The 21677-nt window shown below is 42.4% G+C and overlaps 1 protein-coding gene across 3 annotated transcripts in view; it reads right to left on the bottom strand.

Moving 5' to 3' along the window:
* Nucleotides 1–2272: 2272 nt before the first annotated feature.
* The window catches only part of LOC143276312 (serine/threonine-protein kinase 32A-like), a 152609-nt gene continuing 133204 nt past the window's right edge, over nt 2273–21677 (bottom strand). For 2 of the 3 annotated variants that reach the window (XM_076580818.1, XM_076580833.1), the window contains exons 11-13: nt 18955–19019; nt 13139–13473; nt 2273–2706 (exon numbers count right to left, since the gene is read on the bottom strand). In XM_076580818.1, the coding sequence (XP_076436933.1) occupies nt 2672–2706; nt 13139–13473; nt 18955–19019 (435 nt within the window). In that variant the 3' untranslated portion in view covers nt 2273–2671. Of the gene's footprint in view, nt 2707–12788; nt 13474–18954; nt 19020–21677 lie in introns of those variants that run through there. The other variant, XM_076580825.1, reaches the window with a different exon arrangement.

The following is a 21677-nucleotide window of genomic DNA, read 5'->3' as shown; positions in this document are numbered from 1 at the left end:
CACACATACACTTCTCTCTCTCTCTCTGCGACAACATATGACGTGCGTCGAGTTACATCAATTAAGTTAATAATCGAATTACTGGAGTCTTGCGTGCAACAGACAGGGTTTGCAAGGTACGGCAGGACCATGCACGATGTGTTGGGAAAAGCCATGAGAGAGAGAGAGAGAGAGTAAATACAAACCTTGCGTCGACGGCCACTTCGCCTCACTACACCATCGCCCGTTTTTTACCTTGTGACGAAATTCACTTTCAGCACTCACGTCATGAGACATGCTACCATCTTGTCATACAGTGAAAGGAAACGGGTAAATGTCAACCTGTGACCACTGCCAGGAAGATACATCTGTTCAAAACTGCCTTGGGTTAATTGCCAGATAAATTGTTATGAATGTGTGTATGTTTGTTTGTATGCAGACAAGTACAGTTTGCTGTAGTTTGTGCTTCTGTTGCATCGTCTTGCCATTTTTGTGGTGTTTCTGACGTAGTTGAATTTGCATGTTTCTGATGGATTGTTAACTTATTGTATTACTATTTGAACTATTGTACTGTCAAGCGTTTTGAGCAAACTTATTTGATAAGGCGCTGTTTAAGTGAAGGCGTTGTTATCACGACATAGTAAAGATAATTCACACCGCAGTCAGAAAAAAAAACCCTCTAAAGTTTTAAATTTTCTTTTCTTTTTTTTCCGGTGGGGGTGTGGGGGTGGGGGTGCGGAGCTAGTCTTAGCCGAGGTATATTTCTCAGTGCCACCACTTACATACCGGTACGTACCCTGATGGAAAGCGCAAGCAGCAATGGTTCTATTCACGTGCCATTGCCTTGCAAAGAGTAATAATATTACTCGTAGTTATTAGTTACATTCGTGTACGCGAAAACCAGTTCAGGTGGTATGTGTGACAGTAGAAACCTGTGAAGTCAGCTTGGAAACAGCCAACAGCATTGTCATTAACAAGGGAACATGAAATTGTGGTACAGTGAAGGAAAAAGCCTGCCAACAGAAAAGTAAGTTGTCCCCAAGGTAAAACTTACCTGTCGGAATGGAGGAGTGACAGAGGCAGAGGGGTGGAGATGGACCGGGGATGGGAGGCGCAGGAGAGACTAGTTCACGCAAACACACACACAGAGTTGAAGAGTCTGACAATCTTTATTCTCTGTAAGCATCTTAGCAAAGTAATTTTCAAACTTGACAGAAGAGTTATTTACTTGCACTTTGTTTTCCTCTATCCTACGAGAGTGAGGGGAAGAGGAGTGAAGAAGTAAGTCTCGACGTCATAAATTTTCCTCCAGATGTCCTGGTCATATGGACCAAAACAGTGCTTCTGCACTTATAGAGGAGACGCAGTGAACGGATGTGAACCATGTTTGCATTCCCGTTGCTCAGCTGCAAGCTGCTACGAAGTGCAGCTCAGCCAGGTTTGCTTCTTGACGTGGGCAGGAAACGACGGTGTAGAATACGTGTTGTTTGTTTGTTTTTTTAAATACGGTATTCATTTCATGGGTTTACCAAGAAAGAAGTGAAGACCACTGGAAGAAACACATACTCTTGCATATACACACACATGCACGAACACGCTTGAATGTACACACACACACACACACTCACAAGCTCATACACACACTCACAAGGCGCCTCTCCCCGCCATTGTCATGAAATTTCATATAAAAGTGATATCCACTTATTTTCATGCATTGCAAGAATAGCATTGTCATCGCACACGTTTGGCATTTGTCAGGCCGTACTTTCTCGAACTCCCACACTTTCTCGCAATTTCAGGGGAACGACCATGTTTTTTCGCAATTCCGTGAGAACGACCATGTTTTTTTCGCAATTCCAGAGGAAAGACTATGGTTTGTGTGTTTTTTGTGGTGGTTTTTTTTTTTGGGGGGGGGGGGGGGGGGGGTCGCAATTCCAGAGGAACGAGCACGCTTTCTCGCGATGATACGTTTCATATCCCCGTAATCTATGAAAATTGCCATGATGGTCGTTGCAGTCGTCCCCCACCCTCTTTCTCTGTTCCTTTTCTCCCTCCAGTTCTTTTGTGTTCTGATAAGATAGGAAGCTACCAGAGATGACAAAGGCAATGTTTTAAATCAGATAAAGGGGGACATCTCCCACTTTTTTTCACTCAATGCGAGAAAGCGTGACATGGGGAACGACCACGCTTTCTCCCACTTCCGACGCTTTCTCGCAGAGTGAGAGAAAGCGTGGGCTGGCAGTCCCAAGCTGACAGGATTGCAGAAACGGAGCAGTGACCCATGTGCTGTCAACCGTGTGTGAGGACTCTGGTTCCATGTGATGGCAAGCGGTATCGTTCCTGCTGGAATGACGTGTCGAGTTTACATTTTTGTCTGTATTTATGAGCTTACCTTTTCTTGGAGTTAATTCCTTAGCACAGTAAGGGGAAGTTCGTCAGAATAATTAAATTCCTTTATTATTATTATTATTATCCTTATTTGTTGTTGTTATTGCTTCTGCTACTGCTGTTGTTTTTCCTCATTTATTTATTCACGCATTTATCCATGTATTAATGTTCATTCAATTTTATGTATTTATTTGCGTATTTTGTTTGTTTGCCGCCTCGTCTTCCAAGCCGTGAAAGCGTCATTGCTTCCGGCTCATTCCGAATCTCACCCTTCCCTCCCCTCCTGGACAGCCACAGACTCTGGTCACCATGGGAACGGTGCAAGACAGACCACAGAATCTGGAACAATGTATATATATATATATATATATATATTTATGAACATGTGTTTTGTCGTGTCGTCTCGCGTGTATCCCTCTTTATTTTCAGAAAGAACAGACACAAAGAACACACGCACACACACACACACCCTTTATTGTTGTGTCTATAAACCTTTTCATTCACGGTTTTCATGACATCTGATTCTGATTCACACACACACGCTCCATGAAATGATGGTTTAGCGGTTTATTTTTCAGATAATTTGGGGGGTCAGCTGTATGTTCCCCTAGGTCTGTGTTTCCCAGAATTTTCCTTCAATCAGCTACAAGTTCTTACAGGACTATATTCCCCCAGGTCTATGTTCCCACGGGTCTATGTTCCCCTAAATTTACGTTTTCTGGGTCTTTGTTCTCCCAGTCTATATTCCCCCAGGTCGATATCCCCCCCCAAAAAAAACAAAACAACAACAACAACAAAACAACAACAAAAAACAAAAACAAAACAACGTTTTTTGTAGGTCTGTGTTCCCCCAGGTCTATATTACTCCAGGTCTGTATCCTCCCCGCCGCCCCCCCCCCCTCCTCTCTCCCGCCCCCAAGTCTATGTTCCCCTAAACATATACTTGTTTAATCATACATACACTTTTGGGTGCTTGTCAACAGTAGTCAGTGGTCAGCGGTGCTCAGTGGTCCATAGTGGTCGGCGGTGGTCAGCGGTCAGTAGTGGTCAGTCATGCTCACCGGTAGTCAGTAGTATGCAGTGGTCAGTGGTCGTCAACAGTGGTCAGTGATCTGTAGTGGTCAGTAGTTGTCCGCGGTTAATGGTGGTCAGTAGTGGTGCGTATATAGTGGGCAGTGATTCTCACCGGTGGTAAGTGGTGGTCAATGGTGCTCTGTGATTGTGGTCAGCAGTAGTCAGTGGTAGTCATCGGTCAGCAGTGGTCAGTAATGGGCAACGGTGGATATTAGTGGACAGTGATGTCAGTGGTTAGCAGAAGTCAGTGGTCAGTGCTGGGCAGCGGTGGTCAGTGGTCAGAGGTCAGTAGTCATGTGGTCAGTATATAGTGGTCAGTGGTTGGTTCTGATCAGCCAGTGGTTAGCAGTTGTAAGTGATGTAAGTGATCAGTAGTGCTAGTAGTCAGTGGTGGTCAGCTGTCAGTAGAGTTCAGTGTTGCTCAGCAGTGGTCAGCATTAGTCATTGGTCATCAGTGGTCACTGGATGTCATCGGTGGCCAGTGGTCAGTAATGGTTAGCGGTCAGTATATGGTGGCCAGCAGTGGTCAGTGGTTAGCGGTGGTCAGCAGTAGTCAGCGGTCAGCAGTGATCAGTGGACTGTAGTGGTCAGTAGTGGTGAGTGGTGGTCACTGGGTAGTGGTTGTCAGTGGTCAGCAATGGTCAACGGTCAGTGGTGGTCAGCGGTCAGCAGTGGTCAGTTTGCAGTTAATAAAATCAAAAACAAACAACAACAAAAAAACAACAACAACAAAAAACAGGACGTCTTGATAATGCACAAAAATGTGACAAAGCAACGCAATCTGAAGAATTTGACGTAGTGGTCAGCAGTGGCAAGTAATGGTCAATAATGGCCAACAGTATAGTGAAATCTGCTAAAACGTTGCAATATTGCATACAATGTGATGCAAGCTGAACTCTGATAGTGGTCAGTAGTGGTCATGCAGCGGTCAAACATCTTCAAAGACATAATGTACAAATGCGACAACATAATGCAGTCTGAGCTCTTGAACTGTGGTCAACCATCGTCAGCTGAGGGGGGGCATAGACCTGGGGGAACTTAGACATAGGGGAATATATAGACCTGGGAGAACTTAGACCTGGGGAAACATATAGACATGCTCCCCTGCATTGCATGCCAACGAGGTCGCTGTTAACCTCTCTGTTGTTGGCTGAAAGTGAGCATGATGTGAGCGGGCGTGGCATGGCACGTGAAGGACATACGTGTGTGCCTGTGGGTGGGTGGTGGTGGTGGTGTGTGTGTCTGTGTGTGTGAACATAGACGCTAGCGTCAGAAACCGGATTGCCTAAGTCAGCGCCGCCTTTGGGAGACTCCGTGAGAACGTCTGGGGACGGAGACGATTCAGCTCTACCACTAAGCTGAAGGTCTACTGTGCAGTGGTCCTTACCACCCACCTTTACGCCAGCGAGACCTGGACTGTCTACAGCAGACACGCCAAACAGCTCAACCTGAGCTGTCTCTGCAGACTCCTCCACATCAGGTGGCAGCACAAAGTCCCCGACACGGAAGTCCTGGAACGAGCTGGCCTCTGCAGCGTCTAAACTCTTCTGCAGAATGTCCAGGCCAAGTGGGCTGACATGTGGTCAGAATGTCAGACAGCCAACTGTCTAATCAGCTGCTGTGTCAGGGCAAGCGCTCAGTTGGAGGACAGAAGAAACGCCACCAAGACTGCCTCAAAGCGTCCCTCAAAGTCCTGGGCGTCGACATCAACACGTGGGAGACACTTGCTCTGGACCGTCCAGCTTGGCACAGCATAATCACTACAGAAGCCCGTGCAGCTGCAGCCAGGCGCATCACCGGAGCGCACCGAAAGCGTGCTGTGCGCAAGGCCCGAGCAGCATCCACTGCCACAACAGCACCCACTCACTTGTGTCCCACATGTGTGTGAGACTTCAGGTCCCGGATTGGCCTCACCAGTCACCTCTGGACCCACAGCCACCGATCTTCCATCTGACTCTTGAAGCCATGGTCATCTTCGAATCCGAAGGACGAACATCATCAGATAACTTTTTGACAAACGTCATCACATCACTTTTTTTGCATTAATTGCAAAGTGGCTTGAGCGTTGGAAGGAGTTATATAAATTCCCATTATTATTATTATTATTATTATCATCACCACCACCATCATCATTAATGTAAATGTGATACAGACTGGTTGGGTGAGCGTAGTGTACACAGGGGGTATATTCCAGCCAGGAGGGGTAAGAAATGGCCTAGGCTGCTTCTTACCCGGGATAAGAACCAGTCAGGGATAGGTTTTGGCCTGTTTCACCAGCCTTTGCGGTTCTGCCACCATTTCTCTGGTTTCTCTCTCTCTCTTCTACGCCTTCGACCCAATCAATTCGCAGAGACCGAAGGTTTAAATACTGAGCTTCCTTGACAGTCATGTGAGGGTGGTTGTAGAACTGCACAGTTCCTTGTGTCCTACAATACAATGCAACACAGTACAGTACAATACAACACAGTGCAATTCGTTTCTTCACTCGATGTGCCTCGATACGATGCAAAACTATACACTACGGATGCGATGTATGACATGGGAAATCACAAGGAATTTAGATCTTTCCATCCATCCGCTGGTAATGCTGGTCACAGCCCAACACTTAACTGACCAATACCTCTGGTTGGCGTAGTTGGTGAAGGTGAAGCCATGCATTTCTATCATGAAAGCGTATCTGATAAGTCTGCTGGGGGAAAAAATACACGTTTTAAATCATACTGATCCGAAAACCAGCATCTCCAGTAAATCGTTATTTGTCAGTGAGAGTTTTCCGATAATTTTGGCAGACAATAGAAGGGAAAATCCCCAGTTGACTGTTCAGAATGACGCCTTGGATGTGAGTCAGTGATAAAGGGAGTGGAGAGAGAGGTCGCCTTGTTGACACACTCTCTCTGTTCTCTGTCGTTACCTGGGAAGCCGCCATTAGGCCCATCGGTGTTTTGGGAGGGAAATCACCACCATCACCTTCCTGTTTGAAAGGGGATGGGTTTTTTTCCTGGAAAAAAGTGCACTTGTTACTGCATCCACAGAGCTGTTCCGTCTCTCTTCAGTCTGTGACAACGCTCTTTCCAACGTCTCCCCCTCTCTCCACCTTATCTACCCCCGCCCTATGTCAGTGCTGTACATTCTCCTTTCGTATTCTGAAATGTTCGTGCATGCCTCACCTGCAGTCGATAATATGAATGTTTGTTATAACTCATGTGGTCTTTTCGGAAATGAAAAGTACGCTTTTTGACTCACTTGTGTAAACAAAGTGAGTCTATGTTTTAACCCGGTGTTCGGTTGTCTGTGTGTGTGTGTGTGTGTGTGTCCGTGGTAAACTTTAACATTTTCTCTGCAAATACTTTGTCAGTTGACACCAAATTAGGCATAAAAATAGGAAAAATTCAGTTATTTCCAGTCATCTTGTTTAAAACAATATTGCACCTTTCGGATGGGAAAAAAAAATGAAGCCTAATTATATGCAAACTGCATTTACTGTTATATTTTTTGTATTCTCTAAACTTGGCACTTTGATCTGATATTCTGACACAACAACAAGAGCAGTCATTATTATCATTTTTTGTTCAAACAGGAACTTCTTTTGCTAAGCATGGAAGTTTTATTTATTTTGCAAACGTTTTGGTGCAGACAGTAAAAAAGGGAAATTACTCTGTAATTAATGCTAGGGGACTTAATTTGCTTTAAACTGATCTTTCTCATCTTAAACATTACATTTTGAAATTATACTCAATACATAAAAAGCTTGGATTTTTTTTTTAAGTGTATCACAAGTGAGTCTTGAAGGCCTTGCCTCTCTTGTTTCTTTTTCTTTTTGCTTTTCCGTTTCTCTGATAAGAAAAATCCTTCATGCATGCAATGTCATGCACAAAAGTTATATGTATACATGTGCTTTATTATTCACTTGTGCCGACATGTTGTGCTAATGACATTTGTTTGTGTCATTCCAGGCACTGTCTTCTCTGGCTACAAAATAACAAAAAGTATAAGAAGAATGACAAATAAAAAATAATACACGACAGGAAATTGGTCTTAGAGTATAACTGAAAGACAGCACGCACACGTAATCAAAGGTTATAAAGGCATCTATTATAACACGTAGCTACAACAGGTACATTCGATAAATTTGGCTAATAATAAAAACGTACAAAAAAACCTGTCTGTGTAATCTAAACATTTTCCTAAAAGTACACGAGTCTTTTCACTTTTGTTTTTGTCCTGTGATAAGGGTCCAGACACCGTGGGTGGCCTCACTGTTTGGCTGGCAGCCACTGTACAGAGAGGCTGGGCAGTGCTGGTGTCCAGTGTCCAGAGTGGGCCGAGGGAGATGACAGTGGGCCAGGTATGTGAGTCGTGGTAATGAGTGTGCAAACATGGCAGGGTCCACTGTTTGTCCTCTCTTCTCCCGCTCACCACCCTCCCGCCCCCTCCGCCCGCTTCGTCATCTTGTCATCCGCCCACCTTCGTCCTCTCTTCACTGTCTCCGGTCTGTCTCTGCTGACACCTGTGTGTGTGTATGTGTGTGTGTGTGTGTGTGTTTCCTTTCCTCCGTTTCCCATACTGCTTTCACTGGATCCTTCTGGACACTCCAGCTTTACAGATAATAATCATTTCAACACAGTGGCATTTCAGATTGTGACGCTTCTGTTATCTGATTTTTGGACTACACTGTTCGAAGAGGATAGGCCCTCTCAAGATCTTACGCACATACACACACACAACCACACATACGCGCGTACACACCCACACGCGCGCGTGCACATACTCGTACATACGCATGCATATGCATACATTCGCCCCTCCTCATCCACACACAGCAAAAGCCTTGGAAATTTCATTCTTGACTCCTCATTTTTGCTTTTTTGACTTGACTGTTCTGACAAACAAATGTGGCAGACATTTTTTTAATCACATGCAACTGGCACAATATGTTCTGGAATAACTGTACATAGATAACAAAATTCCTTCCACAAAAATCTCCTCGTTTCCCGACAGCGGTGTTAGGTTTGGTCTTCTGTTTCTCCCTCCTTCATCCTCTCTCTACTTTGTGTTTGGAAATTAGATTTTTGATGAATGTTACAACGTAGAGACCTACAACTCACTACATATCTAGTTTACAACCCACTCGCTTATCTGTCAAGCACTAACTAACTTTATGAGAAAATGTCTCCTTTTCAGTAATAGCTTTATTTTGTTGTGAAAATCAAAGGAGAAAAGTTGCTGACACAGATTGTGTTTTTCGTTTATTTTGCTTTTTAATGTGTACTTTTCTTTGTATTGCCCTTTTCCCTCCTGTAACTCCTATCGGCACAATTGCATGAGAAAGGACTACGTCAACAATGACATTCAAAAATTCCACTCCATCATTTCTCAGATTACCAGTTTAGCCTATCCTTTTTCACCTATTTTTTAAAGCTTCTCCTCAAAAATTATAGACTGGCCTATCCTTTGTACACCGATCTTTTGTTTAGGGTTCTTACGCTACAGCATGGTAGTACACACATTACAGGAAGAAAAGAAAGAGGAGATGGGAGGGAAGGTAGGAAGGAAATGCTCGGCCATTTCCCCCATACCTTGGTCACAAGACTTATTGACATTATATCAGCTCCGTTTATCCTACCAGCAAGTGGAGAAGAGGCACATGGCGCGTGGTTCGCACGAGCCCCACTATGCAAATAACCCGTGGAAACCGGACAGTGGCCATAGGACCCTTCGTCATCAGCCGGTCAAACTCACAGAGGAGTGTAAGGTTTCGGGGTTAAAGTTGGGCGACACCAACCACGTGCGTGCACAATGAGGCACGATCCAGGCACGTGTTGTTTTGTGACTGGGCTGACGGTCAACGTCAAGATATCTGCTCAAATGTTTTGATGTTGTTGCTGCTTTTGCTTTTTCTCCTTTTTTTTATTATTTTTTTTTTTTTACTTGATGGTCCGCTTTTATATTCAAACGTACTTTCTTTGCACACAAATAATATTTCCTAATGATCAGGTGGCCACAAAGAGAGAGAGAGAGAGAGCATGTATGTGTAACATTTGATCTTTTGTTCTGATTTACAGTTTATGATGACAAGTGTAGTACATATGGTCACAGATATGAAAAAGGAAAGTTTGGTATTGCATGGTATCAAAGGCATTCCGCATGTCCTTAGGTCAGCTAGAAAATCTGACTGCGCACGCACGCGCACACACAAACACACAAACGAATCTTTAGTGCAGTTGACCAAACACCAGAAGAGATGAATTGGTAACAATAGTTTAATATGCTAAAAGGTGAGGAAAGAATAACCGAAACAACAAAGAAAAGGTGAACAAGAAATGCAGTTCCAACACAACGGGAAACGCGCCAGACATGCTTGAAATGAAAACAAATATCGCGTAAAGCCATGTTCTGAACACAAACATTCGCCATCCTGGTGAAGCGCTTGCTTTAAGCTGACAGTGACTTCCACCACCAAGTTTATTCACTTTCCTGGTGCTCGTCTTCCTCCAACAATCCGTGAACGGAACAAACAAAACGGACGAACTGTGCAGAAAATATTCTACAAAAAACAAAACTGAAACTCAAAGCTCGATACCTCTGCAGCTGGTCGGGTGTGTGACAGCTTGATCCGTTTCTAGACCTGGCCACTCGCTGACGGCACATAGAATCATCCAGACACAAAACAGTTATTTTGTCATCATGATAGCCGATTTCGACTCTACACAGGATCGGGTTTATGTCAGTGGTCTGGTCATTTCAGACGTAACATAATTTGATTCCGTTAGTGGGTCATGGGTCAAAAGGTTCATTCGAGTCAGTACAACTAGGTCAAGTACAGTCAACATGCCTGTTGGTAACCGCGAACCACACAGGTCTCCCAATAACTAGTTCATTGTCAAAGAATCAAAGGCGTCAGTATGTAATCAATTGAAACAGTCCACTGGACGTCAGTCCGTCATTCAAAGGAATGTGGAAGGGGCTATGCTGAAGTGAAGGTTCTTGAGTTGCACTTGTGTTTGTCGGGTCCTGAATGTTCCAATAAGAGGTCCTGGTGAAGTGAAAGGGGCAATGACCGAACAACGCGGTATTTACCATTGCGAACTAAATAAACTTTGTTTTGTAATTGGGGTAAAAAAAGCAAAATAGCTCGTCACATGTGTCGGCAACGTGCAGGGATTTCAACAAGAAGTTCCATCCAACCATTCCTCCGCTCACTACTAAAGACCATTACTGAAGGCGATGCACGGCACGTTGCTGTGACTGTTACATCAACGTCTTCAGCCATTTCTGCTGGAGCAGTGTTGGAAAGGGTGTTCGGGAACGGAGGGAAAGAGGGTGCACCAATGAAAGTGAAAGGAGTGCACTAGCAGACAAATGTTTGCATTCTTTAAAACTATTTCATTACAGAATAATATTCAACAGCGTATTAGACCTGTATTTTATCAGCCATGGGAAACATGTACACCTCGGGGAACAGAGCAAGAACCGAGACTCGCAAACATCATCGTTCAGTTAACCTGCGATCACTCGACCTGCAATGCGACCTCCATTCACTCCAGCTCTCCTTTTGTTCAGACGAACTTCCTTTTGTGCTCCAGTGACAGACATCTGGAAACACAGAGCACGCTGTGATGCAGGTGCAACGAAGAAGATTGGTTGCTACAGCAAAGAATCGCACATGATGGATTTGCTCTGTCCTGCTTATCAATACTACTGATGAGTTTCCCAGAACACCTGAATGATACTGGCCTCAACAGACGACACTACGTCCCTAAATTAATCATGTTTAGCAGATCATGCAGTTCAAGAGGCAGAAAGGCAATCTCCACACAACGCAGCTCGGACTGCAGCAATGCCAGCGGCGGTTATACACGTTTCTGGCTTGTCACAATCACGTGAGGGAACACCACCTGGTACTGTCAGCGCATTCTACCATCTCCTTTCCCGAAGTGACTAGTCAGAGTGACTCCACCCATTTACATCAATGAACCATCAGCTAGTTCGTTGTTCTGCAGATCCTGGAGCCATTAAATGCCTTGACATGATCGGACCACCACTGGACTCGCCTGCTAAACAGTAGAATCTCTGGACTCGAACACCCTTCTGATAATGACTTCAGACATTCAAGACGACGTTCACGCTTTACAAATAATAACGCAGGTGAACGTATGTTAAGAAGAGTCAACAGTTATGTTTGAACATCTCCTGTGCAGTGTGTGTATAAAATGACATAACGGGTTGTTTGTTGCGACAGAACAGCCAGTTAAAATGTGATCGTATAAATGACCTATGTGTGTGGGTGTCGGATTTTGTGACAGGAAGCGGTGCTGGAGATAGGCTTTATAGTTCTTGAGGAGTGGGGTCGACTACTCTCTGTCTTCCGAACTGAAAAGCTTCGACTCCATCACTGAACTTTCCAGATAGATATTCCTCACTCAGGTGGACATGGTATGTCAGATTAAAAAAAAAGATAATAATAGGAGAGAGAGAAAGAAAAAAGAAAACGGGACACAATTTGTAGAAGACGTCAATACAATGAACTGTGGTTTTGCTCGTAATGAAACATGGGGGTCACTGTTCATACAGCTGTGGCAGTACGTTGGAGAGCATTTGCTTGGAAGGCAACTTTGTACTCAACACTACATACACCAGCACACTTCACATGGACAGACACTGGATACACAATATTAGTTGGATGTATGTGATAGCCATTACCTAAGCAAATAATTACGTAAGCAAACATTGCATGTATGAATGAGCTTATGTTAGCAAACATTGTGTATGTACAATCTAATAAATGACATTTATGTTTTGTTTTTGGGGGGGGTTTGGGGGGCATATCATTCATAAATCTACTCTGAATTAGAGCTGGAATTCTTTGTGGTACTTTCCATTTTAAAATCGCCACCAGCCCTAGTGTAGGCCACATGGAATCATCTAAATACTTTCACACAATTTACATTTTAAACACACACACACACACACGCACGCGCGCACGCACACACACACACACACACACACACACAAGCACGTGCACATACACAGAACAACCTGCATGCACATCTGTACAAAACTGCCATTAGAAGTTATGGGATCGATATTCTGTCCATTTCAAAGATGTCAAGTGTTGAAACAGGCAAAGAATGTAAACAATGTGTATAATAGAAACATGGACTAAACTGTGCAGGGTCATCTTTATGCCCCAAATTGACTGTTTGGTGCTGTCTGTACAGAGGATGGTTTTGCACGATTTTGAAAACTACACCCACAATCGGCATGGCAGCTTGCAATTACACACATTCTGATCAAAATATCACCAAGTCTTGGCTCATTCAAGGAAAGGCCATTTTGTATAACGTCAGTGGCGTGGATGATGAGCGCTTTATTATACTGAATGCAACGTAGTATATACATTTCAGGCAATACGAACATGTTACCTCTTTCTCTATTCAGTGACTCCAGCAATTTTTGAGAAGTTGGCACGCTCAAACACCGGAAACAAGGCGTGATGACAACACAATCATTCAACTACCCCTGTTTGCACAGAACAACACACACATCCAAAATTGAAGCAACATTTTCACCGAAGCAACGTTTTCAAGCTAACACCATTGCCAAACACCCTCGTCGATGTGTGTGCTTGAACACATTCAAACAATTCAGTGACTAGCATTTGGCAAGCACAGGCGACGTTGTCACGTTTCTAACTCACCTTCGTTGTTCTGCCCTGAACAAGTCTGTCCATCCACAGCGGGCGACGGTCTACGTAATGGACTGGGCGTGCCATTATCGGTGGAAGTGGGCGACTTTTGGTAGAGTGAAGGGGTGACCACTTTCACGTCTTGAGGCGAAGACGCTTCGCTGTGCACGGTGTCGAAGCCCATCTCCTTGGTGGCCGAGGCGCAGAGAGTGACGATGGGGCCTTGCTGCAGCTTCTGAGAGTTCTGGTCGGTGCAAGGTCCAGCCGCCTCCAGGGTGATGCGGGAGGCTTTGATGTTGGTGGGACTGCTGGGCGTGACCACGCTTACTTTTTTACCGCTTTTGATACTGAAACGGCCACGGCATTCATTAAACAAATTAGATTTTGTTTTGGGGGTGGCTGTTTTTACAATGGATAGTAACTTAGTGTTAAAGCACAACAATAATACAGGACACACAGGAAGTAAAAAATAAAAGAAAAATAAAAGAAAAAGTTGGGCGACACAAATTGTTCACATCACACACACACATATATATATTTATTTATTTTCATATATATATATAATTATTCTTATTACCCAGCACGTATTATTACCATGTTCACATGACATACAATTTTTGACTCACTTGTGTAAACAAAGTGAGTATGTTTTAACCCGGTGTTCGGTTGTCTGCGTGTGTCTGTGGTAAACTTTAACACTGACATTTTCTCTGCAAATACTTTGTCAGTTGACACCAAATTAGGCATAAAAATAGGAAAAATTCAGTTCTTTCCAGTCATCTTGTTTAAAACAATATTGCACCTCTGGGATGGGGACAAAAAAAAAAAGACAAAAAAAAAGCCTAATTATATGCAAACTGCTTTTACTGTTATATTTATATTTTTTGTATTCTCTAAACTTGGCACTTTGATCTGATATTCTGACACAACAACAAGAGCAGTCATTATTATCATTTTTTGTTCAAACAGGAACTTCTTTTGCTAAGCATGGAAGTTTTATTTATTGGCAAACGTTTTTGGTGCAGATAGTAAAAAAGGGAAATTACTATGTAATTAATGCTGGGGGACTTAATTTGCTTTAAACTGATCTTTCTCATCTTAAACATTACATTTTGAAATTATATTCAATACATAAAAAGCTTGTGTGTTTTACTCTCAGTGTACAGGGCTTCCACTATGTTCATTCGCCCAAGTGGTCTTTTTCGGAAAATACTAAAATCAATACGAGTGGACTTTACAGATCTGTTGGCTGAGCCCTGAAGGTCAGGGGCAAAAATCAATTGCGTACACATATTTATACACATTCAAAGCGCGTGCTCATATTCTTCTCGAACGCGAACGACGCCATTTTGTTTCAAGTTGTTGACCTGCCCGTTCAATCCTATATTCAATGGACAATACACGATAACATGTGATGGAAAGTTGGAGAAGGAGACCGTTAAATATTTATTCAGAGAAAGATTTGTGAACGCCTCATCACTTACTGGATTATGCCCCAAACTGCCATAAAAATATCCACAGAATCAGTCGGAATTCACAGTTAAAAATTGGAAACCATGTGAGTTAATACCCTTGAACTGATCACGATGAAACGAAAAAATTTCCAGTCTTGACTTTTCTCAAAATGAAGTCCTTTTCACTTCTTACGACGTTTAGAAGTACTTGTACTTGGCTCTACATGTTATTAGTTAAATACTAAATTTTTTATATTAACTTTCAAAACTAGAATGAACATAAAAGAGAAATTGAATCGACCGTGTCGTACTACATTCCTGGCGGGTGTAACTAAACTTGTACAACTATATAGATCTAGTGAAAACAGCTAAATGTTGCAGTGTGATTGCCGCGATAGCCATTAAAAAGATTTTTTTTTATTTTTTTTTTTTTTTATTGACCTTGAAGATTTCTTGAATGCCCAAGATACACCAGAATAATATGATTTAAACAGCGTTCTCACTGCAAATACCGCAATTGATTTACCGCCCTTTAAAAAAGTATGTTTGATCAAATGTTAAATTTTAGAACGTCAGTTAAGGAGCCACGATAGTGTAATGGATAAGACAGTTTCTTCTCACCCGAACCTGAACACGCGGGGTTCGAATCTGGTTAGGACTTTTTTTTTCTTTTTTTTAAACGCGAAGATTTATAATAACAAATTCAGAACACATTTTAACGATTAGATTTTTTTTTTTTTAAGTGTATCACAAGTGAGTCTTGAAGGCCTTGCCTCTCTTGTTATCCATGTTATAGTACTTATAAAAACAACAACGGTAAACTAAGAAATTTAAACTGACCTGGTATTCTTGCTTTCACACTATCCACATCACTATTCATTTCAGTTTTAAATAAAGTAGTAAATGACTGCCAAAAGTACGTAAGCTGATTCAATTTCCAATATTATTTTACCATTACATCCTGAATTTTATCTGTAGTACATTGATAGGAGTCCCAAGAGTGCAGTTAGAGGCTTGCAGTTTATATTTAGCCAATGATATTGAAAGTTATATCTGTTTTTACATAGTTTTAACTTTATTATCTCAAAAAAGATTAATTGCATCTGGTGCAGCAAAAGAAAACCAGACAATCAGCCAACACACACACATGCGCACGCATACAAAACAACCATAAACAAGACTTTTTTTAAGGGAAGCAATAAATATAACATACAAGTTTTTTTTTCGTTTTAAAGCATTTTACATATTCGCTTTAAAACAGTGCAATTAATAATGATTATTACAAAGTGATTATAAATACAATTATGTTGAAAAATGTGAACGTTGACGTTGCATATGTCGTATTGCACATACATACCACACATTGCACATTTATACTACATATTCTCATATATTTTCAGCTAAACACACACACACACACACACACACACACATACGCGTGCACGCACATAGTTTTCAAGCACCCAAAAGGTGAATTGAAAGTCGAATAAAAGTCTTCTGAGCTCGGGATTTCTCGGTAGCGTTGTCCTGACGGCTGTAGCTCATAGTACTTTGCTAAAATATGGGTGTCGTCAGTTAATATCTGCCTGTTTTCTGAACCACTTACCTTTCGTACAACTATTACACACGTGCTTGTTTCACTCCCAAAACATTACTGCACACACGTTTGACCTTATTCCACGCCCAGAAACTTCAACTCCAACATATAAATGAAGCTGTGAGCACAAAGTCAATACAACATTAGTTACTAGCTTTGGAGAATCTTGGAACTGATATCAATATTCCTTAGTTTCTATATACAAAATATTCTACATTGATATTCTAGATTGGCATTTCTTATAAACAGAATCAACATTACTGTCAAATCCATCTTCTTGTGATAACCCCTAATGATCTATATTCATCGACTCAATCTACTGTGTGCCATCTGTAACAAGGCAATACAGGCAAGTTTGTTTTTTTTCGAAATATTTACATTTGTTTTCAAAACGTTCAGATCCAGATAGTTAACCACACACCAGGAACAAAACTTTTATATTTCACGAGTTAAGACAGATCTTCAATAGCCGAGTCGTCAGAATATTTTATGACAGTTGTTTCCTCTGTGTTTCGTGTACAGTGTAAACAGGGCAGGCGACATCACTTTGCCTTGAGGTGCACCAGTAGAAGTTTTACATTATCTGCACATCTAGACAAAATATGCTATTCATATTAAGTTAACTATGTAGAAGGAGGGCATTTACAGTATAATAAGATAGGAATTCACTTCAAAACTGTAGTACACAATGACAAGAACAGAAAAAGTAATGTGAATTTTGCAGACAGAGAAAATCTTAGAAAACAGGACACTCTACTGAAACAACGCACTGGAAAACCCACAAGCATTTAAAATTAGAAGTGCGAGTCTCAAAAGGGGGGTAGGCTTTTGAAGGGAAGTATAAGGCGCATGGACCGGGAAAGCAAAAATGAAGAGAATGCAAAGAAAAAAAAAAAAGGTGGGAAACAAAGAAAGGCAATTTCCAGTTCGGAGTTACCAGCAGCCGGGGTATTTTGGCTGTAATTGGATGTGGTTTCCTCAAGAAGAAAAAATGTTTAAGCTCAGAATAAAATCACAGGAATGGTTTGAAATTATGGTAAAAAGTTGGGTTTTTTTTAAACATTTTTCATTAAACAATACATATGGAAAGCCACAAATTCGTAAGTTCAACCACTGGTACAGGACCTATCGACAAAAAGGATGACCAACAAATTGGACAATAGACTTACTCAGATCCACCCAGAAGGAAGGCTTTGTTCAGCTTCGTCTGATTCGAATGGCAACCCTTCTGTTTATCTTTGAAACATAAATGAGAAAACTGGCACAATTGCGTCGATCACTCTTTCCTTTCCTATTCTTAATGACTTGAAAGATGAAGAAGCTTTGGGTAGCCTGCTCTGTGATTGCTCTTCACTATTTTCTTATTGAGTGGCTGGATGCACACGAAATTTAACGTAAATATTTTATACTTGAGTCTGTGATTGAAGTAAACTTGGATTTCAACGTGGCAATCACTTTCACAAGGATCGGCAATGACAGAGCGGCAGGCACCATACTTGCTATTTTTGACTGGGACCAGCTGGCGTGCTGCGGTAGGAGTACCCCTTGGCCTGCATAAGCTCTGGAGCTGGTGTTTTCAAACATAGGTAGCCAACGTACGTGTTGGTCTCACTACCCCATGGACCAGAGGAAAACATGGAGGTTAAAATGTATGTGTTGAGACGGGTGTGGGGGGGGGGAAATCTGGTCAAGAAAACTATAGTGCCATTGGACGCTGGTTGATCAATGGGAAAAAGGGGAATAACAGCTGTTTTCATTGTGGAAGATTTCAACGCAAACGCAATTACATCCCTTGAACAGTCCCAACTGATTGTGGTGGCGACAGACACGGGACTTATTGTTAATTGACCATCCACTTCCAAGCTACACTCTCGACAGTCTGGTTGATTGATGTACCAGACGAGGGACAGCAAAGAGCACGACAAAGGCTCCAGTGCGGCGTGTGGCTGCTGGTTGGTCACCTTCCACTCCCACATACTGGGCAGTGAAGGCAAGCCAACTTTAGGAACCATAGCCGAGGGTGGAACAAATGTGTGACTGTTCTTAACCGACATGAGTATCCAGATGTGCACATATTTTTGTTGGACTGGGGACTTGGAGACTGAACTTCTCTGGGTCAGAAAAATGATGTGATGGAAAATGGGTAACAGATCATAAACGACATGACAGAGATGGTACCAAGTCTCCCACAGCAAACAATGGTCCTTTAACAGTACTGTAAGTACCCATATCATCATATCACCAACAGGACGCGCAACAAACACATGCTGCTGACAACCTTCAATTGCCGACATTACACACCCCAGTGACCACAGGGTCACTGAACATTTAGAAAGCAAACCCAGGCGAAACAGAGTGAAAGAGAGAACCCATGACCATGCATTCTACACATGAGCTATTATTATTATTATCCTCATCATTATTACCATTAATATTGTTGTTAACATGACTAGTGAAAGAATGAGTGTTTGGCGTGACGAATTATTTTAAACATCTGTTTCCTGTCAATGTAGATGGTGACCTGGAAGTAAACCTGAAACATGGGAGAAAATAAGGAGTCAAACGGATTCAAGTTAATTATAAACAAGACAAAATATATCATCTTACAACGAAATATGTTTTTGTAAAGTTAAGATCAAATCATTTTTCAGATCCCCTTCAGCTAAATTCTTTTAAAGAAGAAAAGAAGAAAAAACTAAACATGATAGTCAGAAAGATATTGACCATCTTAACCAAATCCGCTCTCAGAAGCAAAGATTAGCAAAAGAAAAACTTACTGTTCCTCTCTGTTGTAATAACGGAAACGTTTGGTCCGCTTCTGAATATCCAGATCCTCCTTTTCCTGCCAACCAACATTTTGCTATAATAGTTGCACACGTGTTTAAATCAACATTTACATTCGCACGCACGCGCACACACACCCCCTTTAATCAACATTTACATTCACTCGCATGTGCATACACACACTCGCCACACTCACACAATCTCTCCTCCCCACTCACGCACACGAGAAGTGAAACTGAATATATCACGAAATGATGATATAGACTACAAATGACATTATACTGTATTGCCCTGCACTGTATTGTTCTGCACTGCGCTGTGCTGTCTCGCAGTTCAGCCACAGCAGAATTCTCTGTGTGAAAATCGGGATGTTCTTCTCGGGGAGACTGCGTCACCATAATCCGTGCCTCCACCCCTTTTGTTTGCCTGCAAGTGAACGTGTTTTACTGTCAATGTGGATTTTTGTGGGTGCAGAGCCAAGAATTGTGACCAAGTCTCTCATGAGACTTGGGATCTTTTATGTGCATGCTGCACACGGGATCTCGGTTTGTCGTCTCATCTGAAAAAAATGAGTTTTTATAAAAATCCCTTATTTCATGATCGACCACATACACACACACAGTACCACGTCAGAAATAAATGATTCCAAATTCCGTAAGGTAAGGTGTGTTTTCCAGCTGTAAGTAGAGTGAACACATCACTTTCACAGCTTGCTCATATTCTACTAGAATTCTTCCTTTTCAGTTTTACATCCCACAACCACCTCATGCTCAAAAACTGAAGAGAACCACAAGAGGTGTGGTATTGTTAAGTACCAACATCGAAACAGTGATGTTTTGTCAACACATCTAAACAGGCACACATGACCACAGTTCCACTGTTAAAAGCATGCATTGTCGGGAACAGAATGAAAGGAGCACGCCACAAGAAGCTACGCTACGTTCCAGCGACAGTAAGAAAGCAAAAGAACTATTGGCGCAAAGCAACTCGAACTTAATATTTCACAGTTAACAGGTACGTTTCTGTACCTACCATGAACGATCGCCCCCCGTCTTCAATACTTATTTTCTGACTTACCTGTTCCTTTAACTTGTTTCCAGAAAATACTTGTCTTCTTTTTATTTCTAAAATCTTAAACACCCCGTCGTCGCGAGGTTTCAGTGGTGTTATCCTCACGCTGTTCATCCCAAGTCCCTCACACAAGCCATGCACAGATTCATCCGCTGCAGTCCCAGTACCAGCAGTCTATATGGAGCTATCGCTGTTGGGTCGCTATGATGTCACATACTAGAGGAGACCTCGCAGTGTTGCTGAATCACTTCGGTGGTGTTCAGTTTCGGCTGTTTTGATCCAACACATGCAGGACAACACCTAAGCCCCATACTGAAGACAACAACCGCTTTGTTGCAAAGCCACAGTGCCCACATCCTACGAACGTCAATTTCTTGATTCTAACGACATCGAAGACCTGTGACAGATTCAACTGACATCCATTATCTGTGACAGGAACTCGCCACAGGTATGAATGAATGGGGAAAGGGAAATCGAAACTGAGGTCACCAAGAAAGCAGGGCATGTAAAGCCACCGAAATTGGGATTTTTATTAGTTATCGTTTTTTTAGGGGGCTGATGGGAGGTAGAAGGGATTCAAGATGCTACGATAAAAGTCCATTTAAATTCAGGATTTAGTAGCAATGTTGGGCTCAATGTGTTCAATATATCTCGGCGTCAACCAGGCCCATGAGATAATCAGCCTAACAATTTTGGTCAGGAAACTGGAGCGACACTCCCAAAGACGCATCCATAAAGTGGACGGCACTCGACAGTGTAGTCCAAGTTTACCCATTTGAGTCCATACACACTGAAATCCCGTAATTTGTCTCTGATGGCGCTGGAACCCATATCCCCCCAATTAGCTTTCCGGCATATAAGCCAAGACGGGTGATAAAGGAAACGGAACGGTCCACACCACAGGCATCTCCAGGGGTGGGTGTTATAATACAGCCTTGTGGTTTGACGCAGTCTTGCTGTGTTGGTGGTGGCGTTTTATTCCCCTTTTCTTTAATAACTGTCCAGCCGTCAGTGGTCGGGAAGGGGGCGATATCAAGCCTAAAACAACTCATAATCTGAAAATAAGGTAGGTCAATCAGTACCAAGGCATATTTGACTACGTCTGCATTTATCATATCGGTTTGAGGGGGAAATTAAATTAGCTAAACACACACACACACACTTACACCACACTTTTCTCTTTGTTTACCAACAGAACATATTCGCTTATTCCAACCCAGGTGCTGCACTTCGCAACCTTTTAATCGAAAGCAGAAGGCTAAAGGGACATAATCCTGTGCCCACCTTTCTTGAGATTATCCACTGAACGCAGCAGCTAAATGCTTACCCGAACCAGCTTGTTGCCACAGTACATTGCAGTGTATTATGGGGTTGGTAAAACACTGTGTGCCAGTGAGCAAGTGCACTTAAATCAGAATTAAAATTCAAGAGGCATTACCTGTTATAAAGAGAATACTTTCAGGATCTTACTTCCTTTTCACACGAACGTGGAAGTGTATTTTGATGGTGTATACAATGCATCTGAGCTAGAGGAGACACCATGCTTAACCCCCATAACCACAGCAGAGGGATGCCTTTCAGGACCTTGTCAAAGACGCTCATTTCTCTATGACAGCAATCTCTTTTTCCATGGGGCTCAGTCTCT

This window comes from Babylonia areolata, chromosome 2 (assembly GCF_041734735.1).
Source record: "Babylonia areolata isolate BAREFJ2019XMU chromosome 2, ASM4173473v1, whole genome shotgun sequence".
Classification (NCBI taxonomy): domain Eukaryota; kingdom Metazoa; phylum Mollusca; class Gastropoda; order Neogastropoda; family Buccinidae; genus Babylonia; species Babylonia areolata.
Note: the sequence above shows the minus strand (reverse complement) of the source record. Positions and strands in the feature narration are given on the sequence as shown.